Source organism: Cyprinus carpio, chromosome A9 (genome assembly GCF_018340385.1).
Source record: "Cyprinus carpio isolate SPL01 chromosome A9, ASM1834038v1, whole genome shotgun sequence".
Taxonomy (NCBI): Eukaryota; Metazoa; Chordata; class Actinopteri; order Cypriniformes; family Cyprinidae; genus Cyprinus; species Cyprinus carpio.
The window spans coordinates 27853799-27868087 of NC_056580.1; the positions used below are offsets into that span (position 1 = coordinate 27853799).

Sequence of the window (14289 nt, forward strand, 5' to 3'; positions counted from 1 at the left end):
AGACACGCTGATGTGCTTCAGCAGAAATAATCGAAACACTGTTATCTGGATTAGATCAAGGGGAGAGAGAAAAGGATTGTAACGCCAATGTTGAGTTTAATGCACAACAGCTAAATCAATGCCAGAGTCTGGTGTTTCTCTTCATTCAAATAAAACCCCCCAGCAGAAATAAACAACTAATGAGGCAAAAAGCCTTGACATGCCACCGGAACCTCATCCAAAGACTCTTCACATGCCTTTAGCTTTTCCAATGCCAAGCTATTCTTTAGCTTGGGTTAAACGAATTAATTTTACTTGGCTGGAACAGCAGCTACGCTAATTATGTCTCTATTTGTTTCTCTGCTTTGCCACGGGATTTACATCCCGTGGTAACTAGGATTTACACAAGCTCCAGTCTGCATCCAGAACACCTGAGAAGAGATGATGCCAGCCCCTCAGAGGACCTCAGATGATGCTAACCCAGAGACAACATACAGAACTACCACATTTTGCTATAAGTTTGATTGCATAATTGCTGTTAATAGTGTTAATCGTCTGTTTGTTTACGTCTTTTTATTGATTTTCTGAACATTTCTGCTATATGCACATGAAATGACAGTCACCACTGATAAGCTACTACTAAATATTGTAGAAACTTAATTTTCTGTAAAGTTGCTTTGTAATGATTTGTATCGTAAAAAGCGCTATACAAATAAACTTGAATTGAATTGAATTGAATTGAATGCCTCAAGCCTGAACTTCACAGAATACCTAGAGAAAACAACCTATTAACATCTTTATTCAAAACCTCAATAAACATACTGACATGGCGTAGAGTCACAAGAGTTTACAGTGCTTCTCAATGTCATTTCCTGTTTCAAATGTTTCTTGTCACATTACAACAAAACTGCTTTCTATAATTAATGGCATGTTAATTTTTAATATTTAGATATAAAACTGATTCATTGTCAGTAATTATGTTATTATAATAAATTAATTAAATATTTTTTTTTTTTTACCATTAAATATTATGGTAAAGTATTTCAGCTTTTAAATGTAAAAAATATTTTTTCTTTATTAATTAATCTCCAGTAAAGGTTTTCAGACATTTTTGTCTTTAAGACCCAAAAATTAATTTTTAGAAACTTACTGTCTTGACATGTCATTTCTTGTTTTAAGGTTTTCTTGTCACGACAACAAAATGACTTCCTGCATGTTAATCATACCACGCTCATATTTAAATATAAAACAGTTTTATTGTTCTTAATTTTAATAATATGATATATAAATAATGATAATATTTAGATAATTTAGATAACAACAATAATTATTATCATTATTATTTCTACAATTTCTCCCCTCTCGAGAGTCTCTCGGCCACCATCTGGGACTCAACCAGAGTCCTAGGAGTTCCTCTCTAAGACAGTACTTTGTGTAGGATGTGTGCGGTCCCACAATACATGATCTGTGCTTCGAAGGCACTTGGCTTCCCTGGGATCTGGTCCAGATAATGGTGGGGATCTTTCTTCATGCATCGCAGGGCTCATATTTGAAGAACTTGCCGTGGAGAGACTTCTCCTTCGCACTCGATCTGATCTCATTCGATATTCTCTCTCAGTGCTTGACCTTCATCCAGGGAACTCCAGCTCGGCTTTCCGCCCACGGTTTTAGCACTCTCTGGATGATTCTCCTGCCTGGGAAGGCCATGGCAGCAGCCATCTCACCCTGTAGCCCAAGACTGGTTGCCCACTGAAGCTAAGCAGGGTTGATCCTGGTCAGTAACTGGATGGGAGACCTCCTGGGAAAACTAGGTGCTGCTAACTCTGTGGTCTGTGTGGGTCCTAACGCCCCAGTATAGTGATGGGGACACTATACTGCAAAAAGCACCATCCTTCGGAAGAGACGTTAAACCGAGGTCCTGACTCTCTGTGGTCACTAAAAATCCCATGGCACTTCTTATAGAGAGTAGGGGTGGAACCCCGGTGTCCTGGTCAAATTCTCCCCACTGGCCCTTGTCAATCATGGCCTCCTAATAATCCCCATCCACAGAATTGGCTCTATCTTTCTCTCCTCTCCACCTGACTCCTCATATCATTTGAAAAGTGCTTTGGGTGTACAGCAATACACACACATATAGTGCTATATAAATCCTTCATTCCTTCATAGTGTTTGCAGATCTCATTCGCCGTCTTTGGCAGGGCATACTTGGTTTTGCTGGCTTCATGCTTCTTCACAATGTTCCATATATGAGCAGTGTTGGGGAAAGATACTTTTAAAAATAATGCATTACAATATTGCATTACTTCCTAAAAGAGTAATTAATTACGTTAGTTACTTTTTATGGTAAGTAATGCGTTACGTTACTTTTGCGTTACTTTTTCTCATCCGCCTTGGCCTCATTTTTCTCTCTTCAGAAACAACAACAACAACAACAAAAATTAAACACAAATGTTATGTTTATCTAAAGTAGGGCTGCACGATTATGATAAAATCATTACTGTCGGTTATTCTCTTGAAATTGTAATTGCAATTATTAATTACGATTATCACAATTCACATTGAATGGTGTTTAATACTATTGTTCCATGCAACTGCATGCCGTATTTTTATAGGAAAATAAACAAGCTGAAAACACTCTAACTGAAAAACTTTTAGTGCTTTTCTATAGTTTTAAGCCTCAAATGACAACTATACATCCAATTGGTTTCTTCTTTAAATTATAAAAAAGTAAAAATATGAATGGTATTATAATATTGTACTAAAACTAAAATGAAAATAATGGAAAAAGCCCTTAAGATAACATGTAGAAAGAAAAAAAAAACGCATCTTAAGCACGCAGAATAACATAAGTGGACTTGATTGAGTGATTTGAGTTAACGATTAATATGAACACTTTGAATGATTACGTAATTGTGGCATCCATAATTGTAATCGCGATTAGAAATTCGATTAATTGTGCAGCCCTAATCTAAAGTCATTTTTGCTCATTAGTATGACTGATCATCAAAGGTCAGCAGCAAAGATACTGGTTAATACTTGGAATGAAATACATAAAGGATATTTGTGTTATTTAACATGTTTGCGTCATGTCCTGAGTTTGCATTTGATGGTTTTTATTCATTTTGAGTCAGTTTTTGTCCAAGTAAGATGAGTGAATGCATGTTGACATTAAGTCTAGAGCTTCAGTAACATCATGTTCACACAGCGCACACAACGCCTCTGCACTCACTCCTGATTTCACTCAACATGAGGACAGGAGAGCTGTCAGTCAATACATGGGAAACAGTAACTCAGGAAAAGTAACTCAGATATTTTCTTGTAAATTAAAAAGTAATGCATTACTTTACTAGTTACTTGAAAAAATCTGATTATGAACTCGCGTTACTTGTAATGCATTACCCCCAACACTGTTCATGAGCTTGTCACTATCTCGCTCAATGTACTGTATTTGATAAGCCCGACGATGGCGATGTTGTTCGTACACTCCAGCTCAATTAAGCCTGCTGCCACCGTCACATCTCTTGATGTACAATCTGTCTGTGTCTGCTTTGCCGTGCATCATTAGCAATTTCCTTGTCTTTCTAACCTTCCTGATCTCCTCTACTCTCAAATCCACCACGCTGAAGCTACTGCTAAACTGTTGATAGCGCTGATCTTGTTCTTGGCATGGAGCTTGCTCCTAAGTGCCAGACGGACTCAGCAGCAGTACTCCTTGGTGATCTTACTCTTCATTTCATTGTGCTGAATACCATCACCTTCGTCGTACACTTTGTCCTGCTCGAGGTTCTTGACGGACGAACCTCTGCTCAGCTGGATGTTGTGGCTATTGACTCATACACCTCTCCTATTGACAACAGTTGTGCATTTGTCTTGTCCAAACTCCAGTTGGACGTCGTCACTGAACGTCTTGATAATGTGTATTACCTGCCTGAGCTGCTTCTCGTCTCTACCGAAGACCTTGAGGTTGTCCATGTAGTAGGACTGTCAAATTTTTTTTTTAATTTCAAATATTTGTTGAATTAAAAAAAAAATCCACATTCTAATGTGCACAAAATGCAATGACAATGTAATTGTCAATGTAATTGTTTTTAAATGAAGAAAGTATCCTACTCTTTGTGATTGGTTTTCGGTCCTTCGTATTAAACTATACATACTGTACATGCATGGTGCTGTTTTTTTTTCTAATTGTTTAAGCAACTTTATTAATTATGTATAGTTTATAAACATTATGCACTTTTTTTTCAAAGATAGTCGTGTTATTTTATTACGCCTTGAAGAAACGTGCACAATATTTTGCTCGATGTGCCCTCTTGTGGCCTCAGGAGACAAGCCAAGAGCTTTTTTTCCCCTAACTGAAATGATGCCTTTTAAATTCAAATATAATTCGAATTTTGATAATATTTAAGTAGAAAATTCGAATATAGTTTTTCAGTCATTTTGACAGCCCTACCATGTAGAACAGATACCTTGCCAGTTTAAACATTTATTAATTATTTTTATTATTATTATTATTATTATTATTATTATATTTAAATATAAAACTGCTTCACTGTAAATAATTATATTAGTGCTACTAAATATTTCAGCTTTTAAATGGTAATTATTTGAAATTTACACCCACTAGACATTTTTGACTTCAAAATAAAATAAAAAATATCAACATTTTAAGAAATGTATTGACCCAACATTCAAACCTGAGGGTCCACAGCGGTCCTTGATTAAAATGTTTCTTGTCACATGACAACAAAATAGCTTCCTGCATGCTGATTACACCACACTGATATTTACATTTTAATATCTGAATATAAAACTGCTGAACTGTTATTATTATTACTACACATTTAAATAGACAATTATTCTACTGTTTATAATGATGATGATGATGCCAATAATTCTGCCTTTTTTTTTTCTTTTTTTTTTTTTAAGTATTTCAGCTTTTAAATGTTAATTATTTTTTTGACACTCAGACATAGACATTTTTGACATTAAGACCCACAAAAATATCCTAATTTCAATTCAGACTTTGAAAACATGTTCATCATAGCAGAGGTGCTTTCATTTCACTGTCTAGGTGAATTTATTTCTGAACACGTTTTTGAATAACATAACAGGTCTAGACAAAATAAAATGAAATACCATCAGGTTACTGACTGTTCAACAGCCTGAATTAAGCAGACTGTTTACATCGTTTTCTCTCAGACCCCAAACACCAGCAGCCCATCTGAGTCATCGCTGGACTGTGAGTCAGTCAAGGTCACAAAACCAGATGAAAGTTCCTTTAAAACAAACTTCCAGACAGCAGCCTGATGAAACAGATTAAAGACCTTCACCGAATCCCACTGGACGACGTCGTCCAAGAACACACGACGCAGATCATTACCAACTCTCAAAGACACACATTGTTGCTTCCCTCTTCATGCAATTCCCACAGGCTCTCAGAGCAACGAAGCATTATGATTTATTAAACAAAAGCATTGCACATGAAGGCACTCAGACCACAGCCTCAGCTTAATTATCTCATCATCCGAAGCCCTGACAAAACTGAACTATTTCTGGAGCAGACCTCAATTTAACACGACTCAAGTTTCTGATCGTCAACTCGGCAGCGAACGGGAATGACTTACTGTGGTCACACAGACACACTCCTCATCGCGTCTCACACTGACAGACGGCAAACACGCGGCTTTAATCCTTGAGGTTTTCTCCCGTCTGTCTCACCGTCTCGCTCTCTCACTCTGGCAGCGGCTGCGGAAAATACCTTTTTATCATTCTTGTCGTCCATAGGTATGCGCGTGGAGCCCGGGATGCCTTCACCCAGCAAGAACCCCAAGCGTGTCATCAACTCCTGAGTGGCGGGGGAGGGGCCTGGACCGGCCAGCTCTGAGAGTGCTGAAAGGACTCGTGCTGAAACCTTACAGGATCTGCGCAGATACACACCGGCGACTGCAACACATTCATTCACAGCCATTCACTGGAACAAGCACACAATGGGAATCACAAGGAATGTCATGATTCAGAACTCAAACGTGCTTCTGACTACATGCTCGAATAGATTTATTGTCATTGTTTTTGAAACAACGAAAGGCTGTTTAGCAGCTCACAAGGTTTGGCATAATAAAAAAATAAGTACAGATGCAAATAGAGATATTAAACTGGAAGAGAGGTAATCCAGAAGGTAACAGTGCAAAATGATGTTAAAAATGCCAAAATGATTAATTTGTTTCAACATTTTGTTTTCAAAATTGTACAAACATGCAGCTTTTCACTTCTCCAAATGTTAACTGATGGACTGGAGTGGTGTGGATTATTGTGATGTTTTTATCAGATGTTTGGACTCTCATTCTGACGGCACCCATTCACTCCAATGGTGAGCAAGTGATGGAATGCTACATTTCTCCAAATCTGATGAAGAAACAAACTCATCTATATCTTAAATTTTCAGCAAGATTGCATTTTTGGGTGAACTATTGCTTTAACAGTGAGAAGCAATATTGAAAGTTTATGAGCAAATAATGACTCAAATGTCAGTCTCTTCCTCAAACAATTCATATGACTTTATAAGAAAATAAGATGCATGCATTTGAATAAGATCAAATGCATGCATGAAGATAAAAAGCAACACGAGGGCGATTAAATAGACAAACTTTTCACTGCCAGTGAACTATTTCTTCAGTCTGTATGGAGTGAAAGCAGGTATGAATATGTGATCATGAGAATGAACAGATGAAGGGGAGTTTGTTATTAATTTCCATTTTCTCATTACTCTCTCATCTCAGTGCCACACATATCAATAACAAGCACTCCTGTAGATTCAGAGCGCTCAAACAAAACTCTCTCTCAGCACACAAGTCTGGAGCTAAAAGAGCCTCAAAATAATTTTTTTAAAATTTGATTCCAAAATCTGAAGGCTAATTCACATTCACAAACAAAAGCTAATTTTTATTTATTCAAACTATCATCTGATTGGCTAAAGAGAATGTTCAAAAAACACAAACTTGTAAATCTGTGCCTGGCAGGAAAGTCTGCAAATACGCACATACATTCACAGTAATCAACAATTTGCAAATACACATTCAAAATACAAACATTCAGAAATATGCAAACATGCTTGGATATTCGTGAATTGCTTTTGCATTTTAGAATCCTATTTTTGGAAAGGATATTTGGTTGTGCATTTGCAAATCGTATTTTGTTAATATGAATAAGGTTTTGTGTTTGCATATATATAAACGTTTGTTTGTGAGTGTGAATTAGCTTAAGCATCGCTCATAACCACACATGAACACACGTCTCTATTATTGATTTGAGCCTGTGCTGCAGGATTTACGCCATCACACACAATACAACAGCAAGCCTCAACACAGCCATGCTGAGCTATTTCTGGAAAAACATGGCTTTAGAACATCATGGCCTGAGATTCATTTCACAAAACACAAGGTATTTCTTTAGATGCCTCTTTAATTACTTTAGATGCCTTGAATGGGGAGATCGATTCACTTTGGAGGGAAAGCAGCACTTGTGATACTAAGGCCTGGGACACACCAGACGATTTTCAAATGTTAAAACTGTGGGAGACCACAGACATGACAGTTTCACCTGATTTTTAGCCTTATAATCATCTGAATGCTCACAGAGAGGATCCTGTTGGTTGTAGGAATGATTTCACAGTGACACGAGATCTCACAGAGACTCGCAAGATCAAGCTTGATTTAAGAAGAAAAACACACGGAGCACAATCAACGCAGTCAGCTGGCTCTCCTGGCACTCGTTCTGTTGTACAGTGAAAAACACAGGAGAAAAAAACAATATGGGGGATATTCTCTCTCAATACTCCACTGCCAAGTTTCAGCTATAGAAGCATGCAACATCTCGCTCTCATCGGCTATCGCAGGGATCACATCAGAGGCAGTCCCATCAAGATGTGAGATGTGTGAACATGTGTGATCATGAAGGCTCTGATGCGATCGGGAGCAGTAAAATAATTGTAAAGACTCCACACAATTGAGGATGTTTTGGACGACAAGTTGATTGCGACAAGCCTTGATTATCCAACACATGCAACATTTATAGTTATTAGTTGATTAAATTCAATTGGCCGTGTTATCTTGAAAATAATCTGAAAATAATCTGATCGTTTAGAAAAGATTGAAAAAAAGTGAAATCTGTTTTGAAGATAAAACCACAACCGATTTCAGTCTTTTATAGTCATATTGAGACTTTCTAACATAACTAAACTACCGTTCAAGAGTTTGGGGTGAGTATGTTTTTTGTTTTTAGTTTTTTAAAGAAAGAAATTTATATTTTTATTCAGCAAGGATTAATTAAACTGATCAAAAGTAACAGTAAAGACATTTAGAATGTTACAAAAGTTTTCTATTTCAAATAAATGCTGTTTTTTTTTTTTCAAAGAATCCTGGAAAATAAAATGCATCACGGTTTCCACAAAAATATGAAGCAGCACAACTGGTTTCTACATTGATAATAATCAGAAATGTTTCTTGAGCAGCAAATCAGCATATTAGAATGATTTCTGAAGATCATGTGACACTGAAGACTGGAGTAATGATGCTGAAAATACAGCTTTGATCACAGAAATAAATTACATTTTACTATATATCCATATTGAAAAACATTATTTTAAATTGTAATAATATTTCACAATTTTTACAGCATTTTTTATCAAATAAATGCAACCTTGGTCATTCAGAAATCCTACCGTCCCCACACTCTTGAACTGTAGTGAAAGTCAATGGGATTTTTTAGTCATGTTTTCATTCATCTTCACAAATCTTTATAAAAGATCAATCAAAACCAATTATAATCAGTCAGGGTTTTCTTTTTCTTTTTTCAAATGACTAAACAATAAACAATAGCAGTGCTTGTCATAGTGTGGTTAGGTGATGTTGGACATCAGTTAGTGGTTGAAGAGCACAATTACTTCCACAGATGTCATCTTGACATTTAAAAACAACACTCGAGCCAACATCCCTCTCAAACGTGTATCCATGTCTCCTCATCTCCGGCTGCTTTCATTCCTGCTTGAGCACTGCAGGGGCTCATTTACATGCTCCCCAAAACCGCAGCTCAGCGCCAGGGGAAATTTCAGCCCCGCTCTCGCCTTCCAGAGAAGAGCCCAACAAACGCTCGCTCTTTGTTTGTTCAGGCAAAACATCTGTTACTGTGAATGCCAGTGTCACAGCAACAAGCTGTTAACAGGTGCCCTTTCCACTGCCCGCGGCCCACACCCAACACCCCAGCAGACCGCCATCTCCAGAATCAATTATTAACACTGAACTCGTGTGCTTTTCTTCAATTGTTAGCTGTGAGGCCTTACACTGACATTTAGTTCATATGTCCAGTTTCTAAATTGATTTCTGCTGGGCAATGTACATAAAAATTCATATACAGTACAGACCAAAAGTTTGGAAACATTACTATTTTTAATGTTTTTGAAAGAAGTTTCTTCTGCTCATCAAGCCTGCATTTATTTGATCAAAAATGCAGAAAAACAGTAATAATGTGAAACTTTTTTTACAACTTAAAATAATAGTTTTCTATTTGAATATACTTTAAAAAAATAATTTATTCCTGTGATGCAAAGCTGAATTTTCAGCATCATTACTCCAGCCTTCAGTGTCACATGTAACATCCAGTCTATCACATGATCATTTAGAAATCATTATAATATTATGATTTATTATGAGTGTTGGAAACAGTTCTGCTGTCTAATATATTTGATGAATAAAAGGTTAAAAAGAACTGCATTCATTCAAAATAAAAATAAAAAATTCTAATAATATATATTCTAATAATATATTTTCTTTACTAACACTTTTTATCAATTTTTACACATCCTTGCTGAATAAAAGTATTGATTTTATTTTAAAAAAAGAAAGAAAAAAAAATTACTGACCCCAAATTACTGACCAGTAGTGTATATTGTTATTACAAAATATTTATATTTTAAAAACATAGCTTCTTTTTTTTTCTTTTTTTTTTTTTACTTTTTATTCATCAAAGTATCCTAAAAAAGTATCACATGTTCTGAAAAAAATATTAAGCAGCAAGAACTGTTTCCAACTTTGATAATGAATCATCATATTAGAATGATTTCTAAAGGATCATGTGATAATGATCCTAAAAATTCAGCTTTGCATCACAGAAATAAATGATAATTTAAAGTATAATAAAATTTAAAAACAATTATTTTAAATTTAAATAATATATCACAATATTACATTTTTTTTCTGTATTTTTGATCTAATAAATGCAGGCTTGATGAGCAGAAGAAACTTTCAAAATCATTAAAAATAGTAATGTTTCCAAACTTTTGACCTGTACTGTACATATGTCTATATTTAAGATTTTTTCCAAACATTTCATGCAAACAGTCACTGTCAAAAGAATTACTGTAATGCAAACCTATTCATAAAATTAAGGCATGTTTTTCACTAAACTGACACAATATATTTAACCATTTTCAATTTATACGTACGATAAAACAATATATCAAATTAAACAGCAATGTTTACTGAGATATCCATGACAATTGGAGCGATGGTTTAAATGAATCAGTGAATCAGAGATTTGAATCAGTTCATTGAAGTGGACAGACTGAACTGATTGATGGAAGTAATTCAAACTTAAAAGTCAATTAAAAAGCACATGAAATCGTTGTGATATTTACAATTCTGATTAATTTTAAACAAAATCTTCTCAAATATAATCTGAATATTTGACATATAGTGCATCCGGATACTGTAGACTGATGCATTGGGGAAAAATGTTCTAAAAATAAGTTATAAAAAAAAAATTATATATAAGAAATACGGAGAGAAAATATACATAGTGCATCTAGATACAGTTGATTGAATGCATTGGGGAAAAATGTTAATAAAGAAAGAAATTAATTAAATAAATGTTTAGAAATATTAAATATAATATAAACATTTTTATATTAAATATATATTTTTTAATATTAAATATAAAAATATAGGAAAAACATTTCCAAGTTTTCTGAAACTAAATATAACTAACATTTCGGCCTTTCAAGTTTAACAAACTTTAACAAGACAAAATTCTTCATAAAACACAGTTGTATGAATTTGGTTCCAATCTTATGTTATTAATGGACTAATGGCGTTTCCTGTGGATTTATGAAGCTCTACAGAGCACAGCTTCACTTCCAGGCAGAAGCCTACAAACAACCGCTAGTAATCATGAGAGAAGAAGCAGGATAATCTATCAGAAACCCAGAGGTCTGAAGCAGCTAACATTTACATCTTAAGAAGCATTTGATGGAGTGAGACATCATGAGCACTGAAGAAGCTTTTTCTGTCTCTCTTTTACAGCGGCTAACCTGATTAGGTCTGCAGCGCTGACTTGGTTTAATTTCCACCCATGTGACACGACTCTGTCTGTCTGTCTGTCTCTCTGAGATTCCTTCGGGCTGATGGCGAGACGGGCAGAGCCGTGCTGGGTGTGCCAGAAACAGGAGAGAGAGACAGTAAAACGTTCAGTATATACACCTCACTCGACCAGCAAACCACAGCGAGTCACTGACACTAAACAGAAATGAAATGAGCTGCCATCAGACCTAAATACTACACACGCTTAAAAATAAAAGACACGGACGCAGTTTCTCATTTCTAAAGTTCTTTGAACACATCAAATATTATCGTAGCCCATCAACAAAGTCTGGCCCATAATGTTTTGGTTTTACATGCCATTTAGGGACAGGTTTATCTAAAAGAGATGAAACCCCAATAGACTGAACAAAAATCTGCTGTAGGATTTACTTTGAAGCAATTTTCTTTAAGAAATCCTCAGTTAATTTTACAAACAATTACAAAGAAATTATGAGTAACAAATTGAGTAAATCACAAAACTGTGAAGTATAAATACTTCAAAAGAATTTTCTTGTAAAAAGTACTCCAATAATCTTTGTTTTATTTACAAATTAATATGAATATTGGATGGATCTTAAATTACATATTAACAATTATTTGTATTATTATTATTAGTGTGTGTGCATATAAATTCTTTATTAATTATATATATATATATATATGATTAATCATAATACTAATAATAACAATAATATTGAATGAAATAATACATAAATTATTTAAAAAATAATAGCTACACACACATATAATATAAATAATAAATATATAAATTAAATTATCTAATAATTATATTTTTTAAATAATTATAATATTAACTTAAATCATTATAATATTAATTATAAACAAATTATAATATTAACTATATTTACTAAATATAATAATATATTTATATACTCCTTGTCATATGCATATTGGGTAAATTTCACTAAATTTGTCAAAAATTGCATGGAGATGTACTGTGAATGGACTGTGGGTGGTCTGGGACGAGCCGCCTGAAACTGAGACACAGCCTACACATCACTACACCATATTCTAAACAACTGAGACTCATACACCATCTTTCCTTTGAAAAGACATATGAGGAACACACCTGGCCGTTACTGTACAGAACCACTGCAGCACAGCAGAAACACATTCAGGATTTACTGAAGGAACATTCAATCATCATTTACTTACCCTCGTGTCATTAAGAAGTACATTTCTTCTCAAAAGGGACACAAAAGAAGCTTTTCTATAAAATAAAAGTTAATGAGGATGTTGTCAAGCTACAGAATGGCAAAAAAACCTATTAAAGTTTCATAAAAGCAGTCCATATGAAACCTAATCAGGTTTGGAACAACATTAAATGATGGCAAATCTCATTTTAAGAGAACTATTCCTTTAATACTCTCCATTTGTTCTTGGGGACCCGCTGTAAAACACTTTCATTAGACAGATGTATTAATATACAAACATCTCCATAAAACAGGACTATTGCTTAACATTATTAACACAGAGCAGCCCATAAAACTGAGCACACAAGAGTCATGAACAAACCACGTTTAATCTACCGCAGGTCCCTGGAGCGTTTCGGGATGGGGCTAAAAATAGTATATTGTGTGGCAGAGAAAGCAAACGTGTGAGCAGGTACCAGTCGTGGCCTTGGGGAATGTGACACGGCAATGACATCACACATGTCCACCGGCCCCCAGGCGAACACGGACCAAATTTATCCACATCAAACTTATAGATGTACTATAGGGAGGACGTGTGGAGGACATATAAAGAAGCAAATGCAACTCTCTAACTCAGACATCAACCGTGTGCTTATTTAACACATAGTGTCCCATTGTCATAACTTGATCACAGTGTGTCCACACACTTTCATACACACAATCTTCCTCTCTGACCGTTTTAAGAAGGCAGTGCCGTTAAAGTGTTAATTCACCCAAAAATTTTAATTAGCCCATTATTTAGTCGCCCTCAAGCCATCCTATGCGTATATGACTTTCTTCTTTCAGATGAATTCAATCAGAGTTATATTAAAAATTGACTTTGATCTCCCAAGCTATTTAATGGCAGTCAGCGGGTGTTGCAATACATCAGTCCGAGAGATGTGAAATAAAGCGGATGCATCCATAATAAAAGGTGTGAACAAAGTACTGTATCGAATAGATGCGTTTTTTGTAAGAAAAATATCCATATTTTGCGCATGTTCAAAACGTAATAATCACTAGGGCTGCACGATAAATCGCATGCGATATTTAATGCGCATCTTGTCAGTAAAGCCGGTTTTTTAATCAGCAGTAAATCTCCAATATCGCATGCGATTTATCGTGCAGCCCTAATTATCACTTTAATGTAGCTTGCGCCAACAGTTGTACAAAGCAGCAGCTCTGGGCTGATGACGTATGAGGTCAGCGCTGCACATGCACCGGTGACTCTCAAGAAAACCAACGTTTGTTTACAGGAGCAAAAGAAGCAAAGTTTCCTTACTTTAGCAAAGGAAAACCAGTCTCCTCTTGGCTAATATCGAAATCCTCCGACATTCTTCTCAACAAATCCTCGTTTTGTACTTCTAATTCATGACCATGGTTTTGTTTTGATCTCTCTGCTGCGCTTCCATGTTTGTCACTTCTGAGAGGCGCATGCGCAAGGCCGACCTCGTACATTATTCCCCCGGAACTGCTTCCATGTACAACAGTGAGCGCAAGCTAGATTAAAGTGATTATTACGTATTAAATATGGTTATTTTTCTTACAAAAACGCATCGATTCGCTACAAGAGACCTTTGTTTACCCCTTGGAGCCGTGTGAGACACTTTTTACTATGGATGGGCGCTTTTTATTTCACTTCTTTTGGACTGAAGCACTGCAACACCCGCTGACTGGCATTAAACAGCTTGAAAGATCAATTTTTTATA

General features: G+C 35.5%; 1 protein-coding gene across 1 annotated transcript in view; it reads right to left on the minus strand.

Moving 5' to 3' along the window:
* The window catches only part of LOC109048073 (protein TANC1-like), a 164643-nt gene that overhangs the window by 69762 nt on the left and 80592 nt on the right, over window positions 1–14289 (minus strand). The window contains 1 exon segment of the mRNA XM_042764338.1: window positions 5738–5859. Coding sequence (XP_042620272.1) covers window positions 5738–5859 — 122 coding nt within the window.